General features: G+C 48.3%; 1 protein-coding gene across 2 annotated transcripts in view; it reads left to right on the top strand.

Annotated features, from left to right (window-relative positions):
- The first annotated feature begins 617 nt into the window (after positions 1-617).
- The window catches only part of C3H2orf73 (chromosome 3 C2orf73 homolog), a 38,157-nt gene continuing 23,940 nt past the window's right edge, over positions 618-14,834 (top strand). Inside the window, exons 1-4 of one of the 2 annotated variants that reach the window (XM_030557724.1) lie at positions 618-682; positions 3,374-3,437; positions 9,082-9,313; positions 11,037-11,190. In XM_030557724.1, the coding sequence (XP_030413584.1) occupies positions 3,379-3,437; positions 9,082-9,313; positions 11,037-11,190 (445 nt within the window). In that variant the 5' untranslated portion in view covers positions 618-682; positions 3,374-3,378. Of the gene's footprint in view, positions 683-2,941; positions 3,438-9,081; positions 9,314-11,036; positions 11,191-14,834 lie in introns of those variants that run through there. The other variant, XM_030557723.1, reaches the window with a different exon arrangement.

Here is a 14,834-nt window from a genome sequence, read left to right as displayed (position 1 = left end):
TTTCCTTTCTACCTGGCCACTGCATCCAAGTTCAGATTGCTGTGCACAGCAGTCACAATGGTGCACTGTGGGACAATGCCTGGAGGCCAATATCGTCCATTTGCGGCTCCACTAACCCCAATGCGACATGGCAATACCGATTTCAGCGCTACTCCTCTCGGGGAGGAGTACAGAAACTGGTTTAAAGAGCCCTTTATATCGATATTAAGGGCTCGTTGTGTGGATGGGTGCAGGGTTAAATTGGTTTAACGCTGCTAAATTCAGTTTAAATATGTAGTTTAGACCAGGTCTTTGTCTACACTGCAGAAATCGACAAAGCGATTCCCTGGCTGCACTGGGAGCCGGGGTGGGATTCCCATTGCAAACCAGGCTGCAGCACCTGGCGGTGGGAGGGGGGGGGTTTGCAGGCCCGCTGAGAGCACCGCCAACAACGGGGCTGGGGCCAGATCCTGGGCGAGAGGGGCTCGACCGGCGCCTGCGAGAGGACCCAGCGGGGAGCCAGGGGAGGGGAGGAGCGAGGGGCCCAGGCGGGGCCGCGGGGCGGAAGAAGGCGCAAGAGCCGCCGCTGCCCTCGTGCCCCCGCCCGCGTCTCCTAGCAACTACGCAGCAACAGAAGAGCCGGGGTGGGGCAGCGCTGCTGCCGCCTTCGGAGCGTCCCTCGCGCGCCCGCTGCCTCTGCTCGGTGCGTCCCCGCTCCCTCAGGCTGCTCCCCGCGTAGCCCCTGCGCTTGCCTGCTGCGCCCCGCGCACCCTCTGCGTCGGGCTGTTTCACCCCCGCCCCCTCCTGCTGCGCCCCGCGCACCCCCTGTGTCTGCCTGTTTCACCCCCACCCCTCCTGCTGCGCCCCGCGCACCCCCTGTGTCTGCCTGTTTCACCCCCACCCCTCCTGCTGCGCCCCGCGCACCCCCTGTGTCTGCCTGTTTTACCCCCGCCCCCTCCTGCTGCGCCCCGCGCACCCCCTGTGTCTGCCTGTTTCACCCCGCCCCCTCCTGCTGCGCCCCGCGCACCCCCTGTGTCGGCCTGTTTCACCCCCACCCCTCCCGCTGCGCCCCGCGCACCCTCTGCGTCGGGCTGTTTCACCCCCGCCCCTCCTGCTGCGCCCCGCGCACCCCCTGTGTCGGCCTGTTTCACCCCCACCCCTCCTGCTGCGCCCCGCGCACCCCCTGTGTCTGCCTGTTTCACCCCCACCTCCTCCTGCTGCGCCCTGCGCACCCCCTGTGTCGGCCTGTTTCACCCCCACCCCTCCTGCTGCGCCCCGCGCACCCCCTGTGTCGGCCTGTTTCACCCCCGCCCCTCCTGCTGCGGCCCGCGCACCCCCTGTGTCGGCCTGTTTCACCCCCACCCCTCCTGCTGCGCCCCGCGCACGCCCTGTGTCTGCCTGTTTCACCCCCACCCCTCCCGCTGCGCCCCGCGCACGCCCTGTGTCGGCCTGTTTCACCCCCACCCCTCCCGCTGCGCCCCGCGCACCCCCTGTGTCGGCCTGTTTCACCCCCGCCCCCTCCTGCTGCGCCCCGCGCACGCCCTGTGTCGGCCTGTTTCACCCCCGCCCCCTCCTGCTGCGCCCCGCGCACGCCCTGTGTCTGCCTGTTTCACCCCCGCCCCCTCCTGCTGCGCCCCGCGCACCCCCTGTGTCGGCCTGTTTCACCCCCGCCCCCTCCTGCTGCGCCCCGCGCACCCCCTGTGTCGGCCTGTTTCACCCCCACCCCTCCTGCTGCGCCCCGCGCACCCCCTGTGTCTGCCTGTTTCACCCCCACCTCCTCCTGCTGCGCCCCGCGCACCCCCTGTGTTTGCCTGTTTCACCCCCGCCCCCTCCTGCTGTGCCCCGCGCACCCCCTGTGTCGGCCTGTTTCACCCCCGCCCCCTCCTGCTGTGCCCCGCGCACCCCCTGTGTCGGCCTGTTTCACCCCCGCCCCCTCCTGCTGTGCCCCGCGCACCCCCTGTGTCGGCCTGTTTCACCCCCACCCCTCCCGCTGCGCCCCGCGCACCCCCTGTGTCGGCCTGTTTCACCCCCACCCCTCCCGCTGCGCCCCGCACACCCCCTGCGTCTGGCTGTTTCACCCCCACCCCTCCTGCTGCGCCCCGCGCACCCCCTGTGTCGGCCTGTTTCACCCCGCCCCCTCCTGCTGCGCCCCGCGCACCCCCTGTGTCTGCCTGTTTCACCCCCGCCCCCTCGTGCTGTGCCCCGCGCACCCCCTGTGTTGGGCTGTTTCACCCCCACCCCTCCTGCTGCGCCCCGCGCACCCCCTGTGTTGGGCTGTTTCACCCCCACCCCTCCTGCTGCGCCCCGCGCACCCCCTGTGTCGGCCTGTTTCACCCCGCCCCCTCCTGCTGCGCCCCGCGCACCCCCTGTGTCTGCCTGTTTCACCCCCACCCCTCCTGCTGCGCCCCGCGCACCCCCTGTGTCGGCCTGTTTCACCCCGCCCCCTCCTGCTGCGCCCCGCGCACCCCCTGTGTCTGCCTGTTTCACCCCCGCCCCCTCGTGCTGTGCCCCGCGCACCCCCTGTGTTGGGCTGTTTCACCCCCACCCCTCCTGCTGCGCCCCGCGCACCCCCTGTGTTGGGCTGTTTCACCCCCACCCCTCCTGCTGCGCCCCGCGCACCCCCTGTGTCGGCCTGTTTCACCCCCACCCCTCCTGCTGCGCCCCGCGCACCCCCTGTGTCGGCCTGTTTCACCCCCACCCCTCCTGCTGCGCCCCGCGCACCCCCTGTGTCGGCCTGTTTCACCCCTGCCCCCTCCTGCTGCGCCCCGCGCACCCCCTGTGTCTGCCTGTTTCACCCCCCCCCCTCGTGCTGTGCCCCGCGCACCCCCTGTGTTGGGCTGTTTCACCCCCACCCCTCCTGCTGCGCCCTGCGCACCCCCTGTGTTGGGCTGTTTCACCCCCACCCCTCCTGCTGCGCCCCGCGCACCCCCTGTGTTGGCCTGTTTCATTCCCATCCTTCCTGCTGCGCCCCGCGCACCCCCTGCCGTGCCCCCTCCCGCTGGCTCCGAGTACCCGCTGCCCCAGCCCCTCCGGCTGCGCCCCTGCCTGCTGCCCTAGTTCCCTCTCGCTGTCTCCCCCGCACCCGCTGCCCCAGCCTGCTTCACCCCAGCCCTTCTCGCTGTGCCCCTGCCTGCTGCCCCCCCCGCACACACTCCTCCTGGCTCCCCACCCCCTCTTCCTTCCCCTCTGCCCCACACACACTCTCAAGTGCTTCTGCCCTCCCCCACATGTACCCTCTGCCCCCAGGTGGACCCTCTGTTTGTGCTCTGCCCCGTGTTTCTGCCCCCACGTGCATCCCCTTTACCCCACATGCACCCGCTAGATGCCCTCTGCCCGCTCCCCATGCACACCCCCTCTGTACCCTCTCACTTCCCCATTCCCCCTCTTCCCCTAGGCACCATGCGCCAGACTCCACAGGACAGCATGCACTGCAGGAAAAAGGCGCCCCCGCACCAGCTGTAAGTGCTGCCTTTGCTATGGGCTCTCTGGATGTGCAAGGCCCAAGTTCTAACCCTTTCAAGTTCAGGAGGCCAGCCCTGAGGGACAGTCCCTGCAGAAACTTGGCCCTGAATGGGTGCTGGAGGGGGCAGCACCTGGTCCTGTGCTATTGGGTGTTGTCCTGCCATGAGCTCAGGGCCCTGGGGACTGAGCCCTTAATGACCTTCTGTCCCTAGGGCCTGATTCTGCCAGCCTTCGCTCACCTGAATAGCCGCCATTCATGCAGTCTTCTGATTGGGAGCCAAGTATTCCTCAAATAAATAAATACTTGCAGGAATGGGACCCAAGTGTTTAGCTGAACTGCTTGATCATTCTGTCTCACTGCACCCTGTGCTATGTGCGCACAATCATGTGTGCACCTTAGGAGGCTGTAGACACACAATGCCACACTGGATCAGACCAATGGTCCATCTGGCCCAGTATCCTTCAGAAGAAATGAAGAGATCATGATCCATCCTATGTCATCCAGTCCCAGCTTCTGGCAGTCAGAGACACCCATTCTATAGGGTTGTGTCCCTGACCATCTTGGCTAACAGCCATTGGTAGACCTATCCTTCATGAACTTACCCAGTTCTTTTTTTAACCTAGTTATACTTTTTGCCTTCACAACAACCCCAGATGATGAATTTCACTGGTTAACTGTGTGTGTGTGAAGAACTAGTATCTCATGTTTGTTTTAAACCTGTTGCCTATTGACTTCATTGGGTGACCCCTGGTTTTTGTGTTATGTGAAAGAGTAAACAACACTTCCCTATTCACTTTCTCCGCACCGTTCATGATTTTATAGTTCTTTATCATATCTCTCCTTAGTCATTTATTTTCCAAGTAAACAGTCCCAGTCTTTTTAATCACTCCTTACATGGAAGCTGTTCCATAACCTTAAATCATTTTTGTTGCCCCTCTCTGTACTTTTTCCAATTCTAATACATCTTTTTTAAGATGATGCAACCAGAACTGCACAGAATTTTCAAGGTGTTTAGATTTATACTGTGGCATTATACTTTCTGGCTTATTATCTATCCCTCTCCTAATAGTCCCTAACATTTTGTTCACTTTTTTGACTGCCGCTGCACATTGAGCGGATGTTTTCAGGGAACTATCCACAATGACTCCAAGATCTTTCTTGAGTGGTAAAAGCTAATTTAGACACCATTATTTTATATGCAAAATTGGGATTATGTTTTCCAATGTACATTACGTTGCATTTATCATCATTGAATTTCATCTGCCATTTTGTTGTCCAGTCTCCCAGTTCTGTGAAATCTATTAGTTACATCCTAAAATGTCTGAAGAGTTACAATCTTGAGTAATTGAGTTTCATCTGCAAACTTTACCACTATACCCCATTTTCCAGATCATTTATGAATATGTTGAATAGTACTGGTCCCATTACAGATCCTTGCAGGAACCTGCTATTTACCTCTTCCTGTTGTGAAAACTGACCATTTATTCTTGCCCTTAGTTTCCTATCTTTTAACCAGTTACTGATCCATGAAAGGACCTTACCTCACAACAGCTTACTTTGCTTAAGAGCTTTTGGTGTGGGATCTTGTCAAAGGCTTTCTGAAAGTCCAAGTACGCTATATTCACTGGATTGCTTTGTCCACATTTGTTGACACACTCTGAGAATTCTAACAGATTGGTGACGCATAATGTCTCCTTACAAAATTATGTTGACTCTTCCTAAACATACTGCATTTATCTATGTCTGATAATTCTAATTACAACTAATTTGCCTAGTACTGAAGTTAGCCTTACCAGCCTGTAATTGCCAAGATTGCCCCTGGAGCCTTATTTAAAAATCAGTGTTACATTAGCTATCCTCTAGTCATCTGATACAGAGATTGATTTTAACCAGTAAGTTACATACCACAGTTCTGCAATTTCTTCAGAACTCTTGGGTCAGTGCTATCTGGTACTGGTGTCTTATGGCTGTTTAATTTATCAGTTTGTTCCAAAACCTCCTGTATTGATGCCTCTGTCTGGTTCAGTTCCTCAGATTCTCTGCAACAGCTTGTCTTCCTTGAGTGCTCCTTTACCTCTTTGATTGTCTCATAGCCCCACTGATTGTTGGCAGGCTCCCTGTTGCTGATGTCCTTATGAAAATGGTTTTGCTGTTAGTTTTTGTCTTTTGCTAGTTGCTCTTTACTTCCTTTTTTGGATGACCTAATTATGCTTTTACACTTCCTTACGTCTTGTGGTCTGAAGAATTATGTTTTCTTTTTATTTCCCTCAGTAGGATTTTACTACAATTTTAAAAGGATGTCTTCTTGTCTCTAAACACCTCTTTTTATTCTGCTGCTTAGGTATGGTGGCTTTTTTTTGGTTGCTTGTTTGGTTAAATTTTTCGGGAGTATACATTTCATTTGAGCCACTATTATGGTATTTTTAAATAATTTCCATGCAGTTTGCAGCATTTCACCCTTGTGATTGTTCCATTTAATTTCTGTTGTTGTATGCAGTGTTGTAGCTGTGTTGGTCCCAGGATATTAGAGAGACAAGGTAGGTGAGGTAATGTCTTGTTCACCAACAGAATTTGGTCCAATAAAAGATAAGCTTTGAAGCTACACTGAGATCTTTAGGTCTGCAAAAGGTATTCTGGGCCCTGATGTACTCTACAGAGTTGGGGCTAGTCTACACTGGCAACGTTAAAGCACTGTGTGGCAATGCTTTAACGTGGCTTGTGTGGTCATGGCCAATGGGAGCTGCAGGGGCGGCTCCTGCGGACAAGGCAGCATGCAGAGCCGCCTGGCTTCGCCTGCACGTAGGAGCTGGAGACGGGACATGCTGCTGCTTCTGGAGCTTGAGGTAAGTGCTGCCTGGAATTTGCACCTCTAACCCCCTCCGTCCCAGCCTGGAGCAATCTCCTGCACCCCCAATGCTTCACCCCCAGCTGGAGCCCTCTCCACCCCTGCACCCCAACCCCCAGCCCCTGAACTGCTCATTTCTGGCCCCACTCAAGAGCCTGCACCCCAACCCCCAATTTTGTGAGCTTTCATGGCCCGCCATACAATTTCCATACCCAGATGTGGCCCTCAGGTCAAAAAGTTTGGCCATCCCTGAGTCAGACTGACATCAACTGTTGCTGGCTTTCAGAAGCTATCCCATAGTGCCCGACACTGACAGTTCTGTTGGTGGAAGTGCTCCTTGTGAGGACACGCACTGCCAACACAAGGAGCAAAGTGTAGACACGCACAAGTAATGTAACTATTGCAGCAACTGTATGCTGGCATAAATTAGGTTGGCTTAATTTTGTAGTGTAGACATGTCCTGAGCCTCGCAGCTAAATACAGCATGGAACAGATTGATTAGCATAGGTAGTTAGTACATATTCCAAGGGACCATTCAAGGTGGAGTTAATAGGCCACCCCTCTTTGAATGGTTCCTTAGACTACGTGCTATCTGCCTATGCTAAACAATATGTTCCATCTTGTATTTAACTATGATGCTCACCATTCCGAGACCAGAAAAAGAGCTCTGTATGGCTCAAAATCTTCTCTCACCAACAGAAATTGGTCCCATAAAATATGTTACCTCACCTATCTTGTGTCTCTAATATCCTGGGATATCCTGGGATATCCTGCCAAGTGCTGCTACAGGTAAAAGTTACCTTTTCTTTGGTAACTTTTCCAGTCCAACAAAATATCTTGAAATAAAGACTATTGTATTAGTGAACAGAAATGATGTTTAGCATAAAATGAAGTTGTAAACTCCTCAGAGAGCTGAGCCATTTCAACTGAAGTCAATGGAAAGATTGTCATTTGTGTCTTTCTACTGTGTGTTTGTACAGCTTCCCCACAATAGAGTCCTTATCCTGATCAGGCCTCTAGGCATTACTATCATGCTAATAAAGTTGTTATTAGTGTTTGCATACAAAAGTGTCTTGTCAGAGCCAAGGCTCCTCAATGACTCCTTATTTAATTGCTCTGAATCTAGCAATTATTAGTATGAGATAAGTGATTGATATCCATGGTAGTATTATGTGGTGGTTTATTTCCTGTTCATGACTTGAAGCTATTGCATAAATAAGAAATTTCTTCCTATACGCTAGGGGCATGTTGGGTTCTGAGGAAGACGCTTTTTGTTGAAACACTAGCTATATCTTTTATGTTAACTATCAGTTCTATTTATTTATTTTTCTAATAAAATATTTATTCACTTTATTCATTATTCACATAGAAATACTTCTGAGATAGTCTGGGTTTTTTGAATTGGGGTGTTTTCTTTGTAACTGGAATAGTCAACTTATTATTCCATTTCATGGAAATGGAGATAAGCCTGAATGAGAGATTGCAGGAAAAAAAGAAGGAAAGGAGACATTTTGAGTGTCATTAATGTGCAAATGATGATATTGTCAACTGTGATCAGAGATAATGTAGGCAAAGTATAAAGACAAGAGGAGGTGATTAAGAACAGATGCCTTGGGGACACCAGCTGAGAGAGGATGAAGGAAAAAAAGATTATCCTAGTATGATGTGAAAGCTTTATTAGAGAAATTGGAAGAAACACATTGGAGATCCAGTCAGAAAAACCATATGTGCCAAGGTGATAGAGATGTGAGGGATTCACAGTGCCAAAAGGAGCTAATAAGTCAAGGAAGATCAGAAAAGAAGTGAGAATTTGGAAATTTGATACTAGTAAGTCATTAATAATTCTAGGGAGGATTGTGTTGGTAGAATGTCCATGGCAAAAACTGGATTATGAAGGATCAGGAATAGAATGCTAGACATTGTGAGGAAGAATTTGAAAATAGGCATCCCAGCCCAAGAATTTAGAGTGTGAAATGGTCTTGAGCTCTCAATTATCAAGTAAAATACATCCATCTAAGTCTGATACAAGTTTATTTAAAGGGGATCAGAGTCCTGCTTGGGGAAATAGGTTTTACTTTGTGTAATGACCCATCCACTCCCAGTCTTTATTCAAGCCTAATTTGGAGTGGATGGGTCATTACACAAAGTAAAACCTATTTCCCCATTTCCCCATGCTATCTTTTTCCCCTACTGTTACTCATACCTTCTTGTCAACTGTTGGAAATGGGCCATCCTGATTATCACCACATAGGGTTTTTTTCTCCTGCCGATAATAGCCCACCTTAATTGATTACTCTTGTTATAGTTAATATGGCAACACTCATTTTTTCATTTCCTCTGTGTGTATCTTCCTATTGTGTTTTTTACTGCATGCATCTGATGAAGTGGGTTTTATCCCATGAAAGCTTATGATCAAATAAATGTGTTAGTCTCTAAGGTGCCACAAGTATTCCTCGTTCTTTTTATTTGTACAGCCTCATCCTGATTTCACCTACATAGGTATTTATCATGAGTAACACCATTGAAGGTAGTAGATACATTAGTGAGAGTGATCCTAATCAGGGTTTAGGGTAAAGCTCTGCTGTCCTTTATGACCATCTGAGTTTAGAGTAACTCCATTGAAATCAGTTTTATTCTGGATTTGGAAAGTAGTGAGTGAAATTAGAATCAGGCCTACTAAGTTCTTAGCAAGTATTTTATTATCCTCTTCTATGTGATATAACATTATACTATCAATAAATATTGGTATATATGCATGGAAATAATCAACTCTTTTTCATGTTATGTTTTTCAGCCCAAATACTTACAGAATATTTAATACTGATATACCAGAAGTAAACATGAGAATAGAAAAGGTCAACGGTGAATATATACCTAAAAAGAATAAACAGTCTTTCCAGCACTCGTATTTACCAGAGTGGCGCAATAATCCCCAACCACGTTATGCAAAATTAATTAACACCAATGTAAGGTTCTTAAATGAACCAATATACTATATGGAAACAGAAGGCACAGTGGCTAAAAAGGTAGGGCCATTTTGCATTATCTTTCAAATTAAGGTAACATTCTAAATAATATGTACATGTATGTTGTATAAAAGAACTAAATTAACTAATCTTAAGATCTGAATGAACCCCTCACTAGTAAGGAAATAGAGTATTACGCCTTAAAATCTCTGCTTAACTTACTCTGTTGTGCCTAGGTATTGCAGCATATATGCCATGTAAAATCATTCACTGGGTGAGGATACTTGTATTAGCCAGGCACAATGTGGCAAGTTGCTAAACTCTGACTGTCCTTGCTTTTGTAAGTTTAAGTCAATTCTTGGATTTACTTTAGCACACTGTAGTTTGTAATTTAATTTGATTCTCTTTGTGTACTAGTATTAGAAGAGAACAGTGTTTCGTAAAAAGGGTGTTTGTATATCTCTTTTCTGTGGCTACACCTACACTTGTGGCGGCATGCAGAGTGCAGACACTGCATGCCCAGCTGTAGCAGGTATAAATAGCAGTGTAGACGATGAGACATAGCTTAGAGCAATGGTTCTCAAGACATATTGATAGTCAGAGTGCGGCCACTAATCCTTGTTGGTGGCTGTTCTAACACTTTTTCCTAAAATACTTAATCAGCTTTAGGGAAAAACAAATAAATTTGCACATAATACATGTCCAAATCATTGTAATTTATTTATTGCTAGCTAGTAAGTCTGTTGTGAAAAGTGATATTAACAAACATAGAAGTATCACTTTTCACAGCATCCTTGCTCAGCCCTGACAAGCCTGGGGACAAATTAAGCCTGGGATTGGGGGCCAGGGGAGGCAGTGGTGGGCTGGAGCCTGAAGCCCCACAGCCAGAGCTCGAAGCCTGGCAGCGAGGGGACAGGGCCTCGGGACGGAGCTTGAAGTTGTGCGGACAGAGCCTGGCGCCTCACCAACCCAGGGCTGAAGCCCAAAGCCTGAGCCCTACTGCCTCTGGGAAGGTGGAGAACTCACTGCCTGCCTGCTCCTACAGCATTGTCCCCCAGGTGTTTCTGGGGGGACAGGGCACAACCCTTGATGGCGGCCTCAGCAATCAATACCAAGGCAGTGCATCCAGGAGCAACAGAGAGGGGGAGGGGCCGCTACTCCCCCCCCCCTCCACCCAACACAGCCCAGGAGGCTGTGGCCGCAAGAAAAGCCCCTAGTGGCCACATGTGACCACAGTGGCTGCATTTGAGAAATGCTGGCTTAGAGTACAGTGCTCTACAGACCTGAACCCCCAGGGCGTAGATATACATAGCTCTCGACACACCCAAGTCGTGCCTCCCATGTCCACACGGCTATTTTTAGCAGTGTAATGTCCCACTGCTGGAGCCTTTCTCCACAGTAATAAAAGGCTCCAGCAGCAAGTAAAGGCTGCAGCAGGGGGAGACTCCCTGCTGACAGAGCCTTTCTCTGTTTCCTCCTCCTTGCCGGAGCCTTTGCTTGACACAGTAAGCGGGGAGAGAAGAATTTCAGTGCAGGACAGAAGAAGGGGGAATAAAGATGCTGGATGTCAGTGGGGTCATGTTAATCAAACTTCAGACTAGGCTGATTTTGCTCCTATTTAGGAGTCAGAATGTGCTAAGCAATCGTGAGAGTAAATTGAGAGGGAGGGGGAGTTGAGAACTTGTGGAGGACAGAGGGAGAGTTGGAGAAGCATTCTATCAGTACTTACTTTATACCTAAGTGTTTAGATAGACATACATTTTTCTTCCCTTTGACTTTAAAGCATCATTGGTGGCCAAGTGGGGAACCATGTGTATATCATTATACTCCACCTTACGACAGACAGAGCACTCAAAGAAATGATTTCCAGAAGCCAACCTGTACATTGTCTTCTCCAACTAAATACAGCAGTAAACTACAGCCTTCCTGTGGAATAGGTAAGAACCTGTAGGGAAGCTCTTTTTTCCCCCTCCCCCTTCTTCTCCACCCCCCCCATACCCCAAGGCAGATGTAGGTTTTTTTCTCTCTATTCAGAATAAACAATAACTGGTAATTCAGGTACTTTTGTATGGGATCTTTTGCTGTCTGACTTTGGATCAAGTTTTGATCTCAGTTGCACCAGTGTACATTTGGAGTAACTCCATTAAAGTCAGTTGAGTTAGTTGCATTGTTGTAAATCCAGACTAAGAGCTGAGTCTCTAGCTAACTATCCATCCATCTTTCTTGCACTTATCATTATGATGTCTGAACACTTGGTAAATGTTGTCCGTTTAATAACAACCACTGTATAGAATACATACAAATAATTCCTATTGGCTCTCCCTCTTCTGCGGTTTGCAAACAAATTCAGATTATACAAATTATGGAAATGTCTAATTTTTAAATATAGCTGAAGAGTGAATTGCAAACAATCCTTGAACTATTTCCATCAGTTGCAAATGTATTTGGTATTCATAATTGTTCTGCAGATATTTTGGGTGAATGCTTTTTATCAGAAAGAAGCTGTTTGCTCTGACTGTTCTCCCTTTGTTTTGTGGTTCGTCACCTAAGTGGCGGTGTTTCTACTCATTGATTGTTCTTTTGTTAAAAAGGTTCAGTCAGATAAAGAATGAATAAGATTGAAAATCCTCTGAGCTGTGCCCCAAAACAGGTGTAAAGTAACCCCCTTACCTTTCCCCCAGCTGTGTTGTAGAACAAAGTAATAAAAGTGAGCCTTCGCCAAATTTGTTAAAACTGCCCAAGTGGGAGCTGAACCTCCATCATGCAATGTTATAATAGTGACTGGAACTTTAACCTGGCAACAGGACTTCTTAGGATTCTTACCCTCCATAAAATCAAATAGAGAGGCATGAGGCAACCAGCAGTGTGCATATGTGTGGGAGGGGCCTGGAGTGAGCTAACTAGCCATATCATCTGCATTACTGATAGTCTCTTGCCTGGATCTCTCTACATTCTCTCTCGAACTGTGGTACCAGCAAGCAGGGCTGTCCTCATGCTACTGTGATAATTCATTCAATAGCAGCTGCCATGCTGCATTTTCTGATTCCATACATATTTCTTCTAAGGGGGCAACTGGTCCTCAGACCAACACCCTTGTTGGATATGCCAGGATTGTTACTTACCACTTTATGGTATCCAAGAATACTGCAATGACAAGAACTTAGCAGCAGTCATGAAGAATAGTATTGTCAGCGTACTACTTGTGAATTACATCATTTTTTGGTGGAGAACCATGCATCACTATAGTGACTATTTAATTGTCAGAAAACATGACCGAATGCAACAAAGTATTTTCTATTTAACAACCCAGCATTTTTCTTCTACTATCATTAGTACAGTTAGTGAAATGATATCATTGAAATAAAAATATATTGGCCCAGATGCTCTGCTGTACTGAGTTCCCACAAGCCAATAGCAAGCCTGGACATGGACAGTTTTTAAAATGTGGCAAGGGGGCTACCCAGTTGGAGAGTTTAACTAGTTCCTGTTCTCTATGGAGCCTGAGAAGCACAAAGATAGTGGAGCAGGCCAGAGACTCTTAGGTTTATGTAGTGCTGAAAAACTCCAAAGCATTGTAGCTATTGTATGCATAGGTGTTGTTAGGTAATAAAGCAAGTCCTTACTCACCTCTCCAGCACCCGAGTTCGTGCGGAGTGGTTATGGGCACATAATTCTGTCAGAGACCAGACACCAATGCGTTGATCAACGGGCTCACACTAACCCAAAAGCTTTAGAATAAGTGTGGCCCCTTTATTAGGGGTGAGCATCAATATTTATACACAGAAGTAAACAAAGTGATTAATAAAAGATAATGGTCATGCATAATCAATTAAGATTTTACAGGAAAAGCAAGTTTAACAAGTAAATGCATAGAGATAAAGGCTTGATAAAGGGGGTGTCATGAGTAGTTTGCAGGTCAGTGCTTTGTTCGATAAAGGGTTCAGAAAGGATTATGCAGAGACGGCCAGTCTGGGTGTGTTTTGGCTCCAAAGTTCACCAAAAGTTTAGACCCAACATTCCTCCATTTGTAGCTTTGAGATAACTATTAATCATAAAGCTACACCCTATTTCAAGATCTCAAGGGCCGCTTGGCAATTTCAGCCTGGGCCAATTCGAAGAGAGTAAGGCTTTTAGCTGAAGTGGGAAAAGAATAAACTGACTTACATGAGTTTATGAGGGAGGGGACACACTGAATACAGCAACACAGTATTATAAGGACTACTATGGCCCCAACAACACCCACCAAGAGGTTTTTAACCCACCCAAGTCCGGGCAGCCAATTCCATAAGGCTCCCCACCAATCATAAGGTGGCTGGCCAGAGGAGTAGTTTTTAGCCATTTCCCTTAGGTGTTTGGTACGTTGAAAAGTGTCAGAGTAGGTGTCATTTACAAAAACACAGCATTCTTCATTTATGAGGGCGCAAGTTCCTCCCTGGGCTGCTAACATCATATCTAAAGCCATTCTGTTTTGCAAAGCTAACTGGCGCAGCTGGGACATTTCCCTGGCCTGATTTTCAAATAGGGTTGCAGTTTCATTGGTCAAAGATTCTAACAGTCCCTGTAGACGGATGATAGCACCCTTCAAGCTAGTGTGACCAGACCACCGCTGCCAGGACAAACCATCACGGAGATTAATATCTCTGTCAGTTTCACGGATGTTACGAACGTGGGGAAAATGAGGGGGAGTGAGGGAGATGCGAGAAGGCGGTGCAAGCCATGCCAAATAACATGACCCTGCCCAATCAGGGGAGAGAAAATAATAAGCCTTGGGCCCGCACACCCAGTATGTTCCATATAATGCGTTTTGGGTATTCCATTTCTCAAAGTAGGAGGTAACCCACCACCCGTTGTACCACTGTTCCCCTGGTAACGCAGAGGGGTCGTTGTGTGAACTGCAGAGGCACAATTTGGTAGTGTTGTCCTCAAAGGGCAGTGTAGTACTGCTTGAGCAGTTGTAGAAGGCAATTGTGTATCCTTTAACAATTAGTTGGACACCCTCGAGATCTGAGCAGGGCTTTTTAAAAACTGACTCTGAAAATCTGCCCCTCCATGAAAAAGTTGAAAAGGTTGGATGGGGGTGAGGGATCCACATATGGGATAAGTGGGATGCGCAAGGCTTGAAGCCAAGATTTTTACTAAAGGCGGTGCCATTAAAATATATGTTGCATTTACTTGTTCCCACAAAAGTTGACCCTTTTTCTTTAACAAAACACAGTGATCCTGTTTGATTGGTTACCCTGAGATATTTGTTAATTGGCACTTCTGTTTTGTCCCATGTAAGATTGGGTTGGACTGGATCTTTTATTCTAGTCGGTGGCATCCAAGTCATATTAGCAGTGGTTAGGGGAATGGGTGTGAAGGGGAGTCCCTGTGCTGCATTTACTGGAAATTGAGTACATACCCAGCAATCACTTCTATTTCCTAAAATACGAGTTTTAACCTCGTGGGAATATCTAATAAAAGCATTATCTTCATAAGCAGAAAATAAACTAAAAAAGCATAAAAAACATACAGTTGTCAGAATAAAGGATCCTCTCATTTTTTTCGAGTCAATTTAAGTCTAATGTCTGAGAGAGGTAAG

Source organism: Gopherus evgoodei, chromosome 3 (assembly GCF_007399415.2).
Source record: "Gopherus evgoodei ecotype Sinaloan lineage chromosome 3, rGopEvg1_v1.p, whole genome shotgun sequence".
NCBI lineage: Eukaryota > Metazoa > Chordata > Testudines > Testudinidae > Gopherus > Gopherus evgoodei.
The sequence above is the reverse complement of the archived record's forward strand: the minus strand, read 5'-3'. Positions and strand labels throughout refer to the sequence as shown.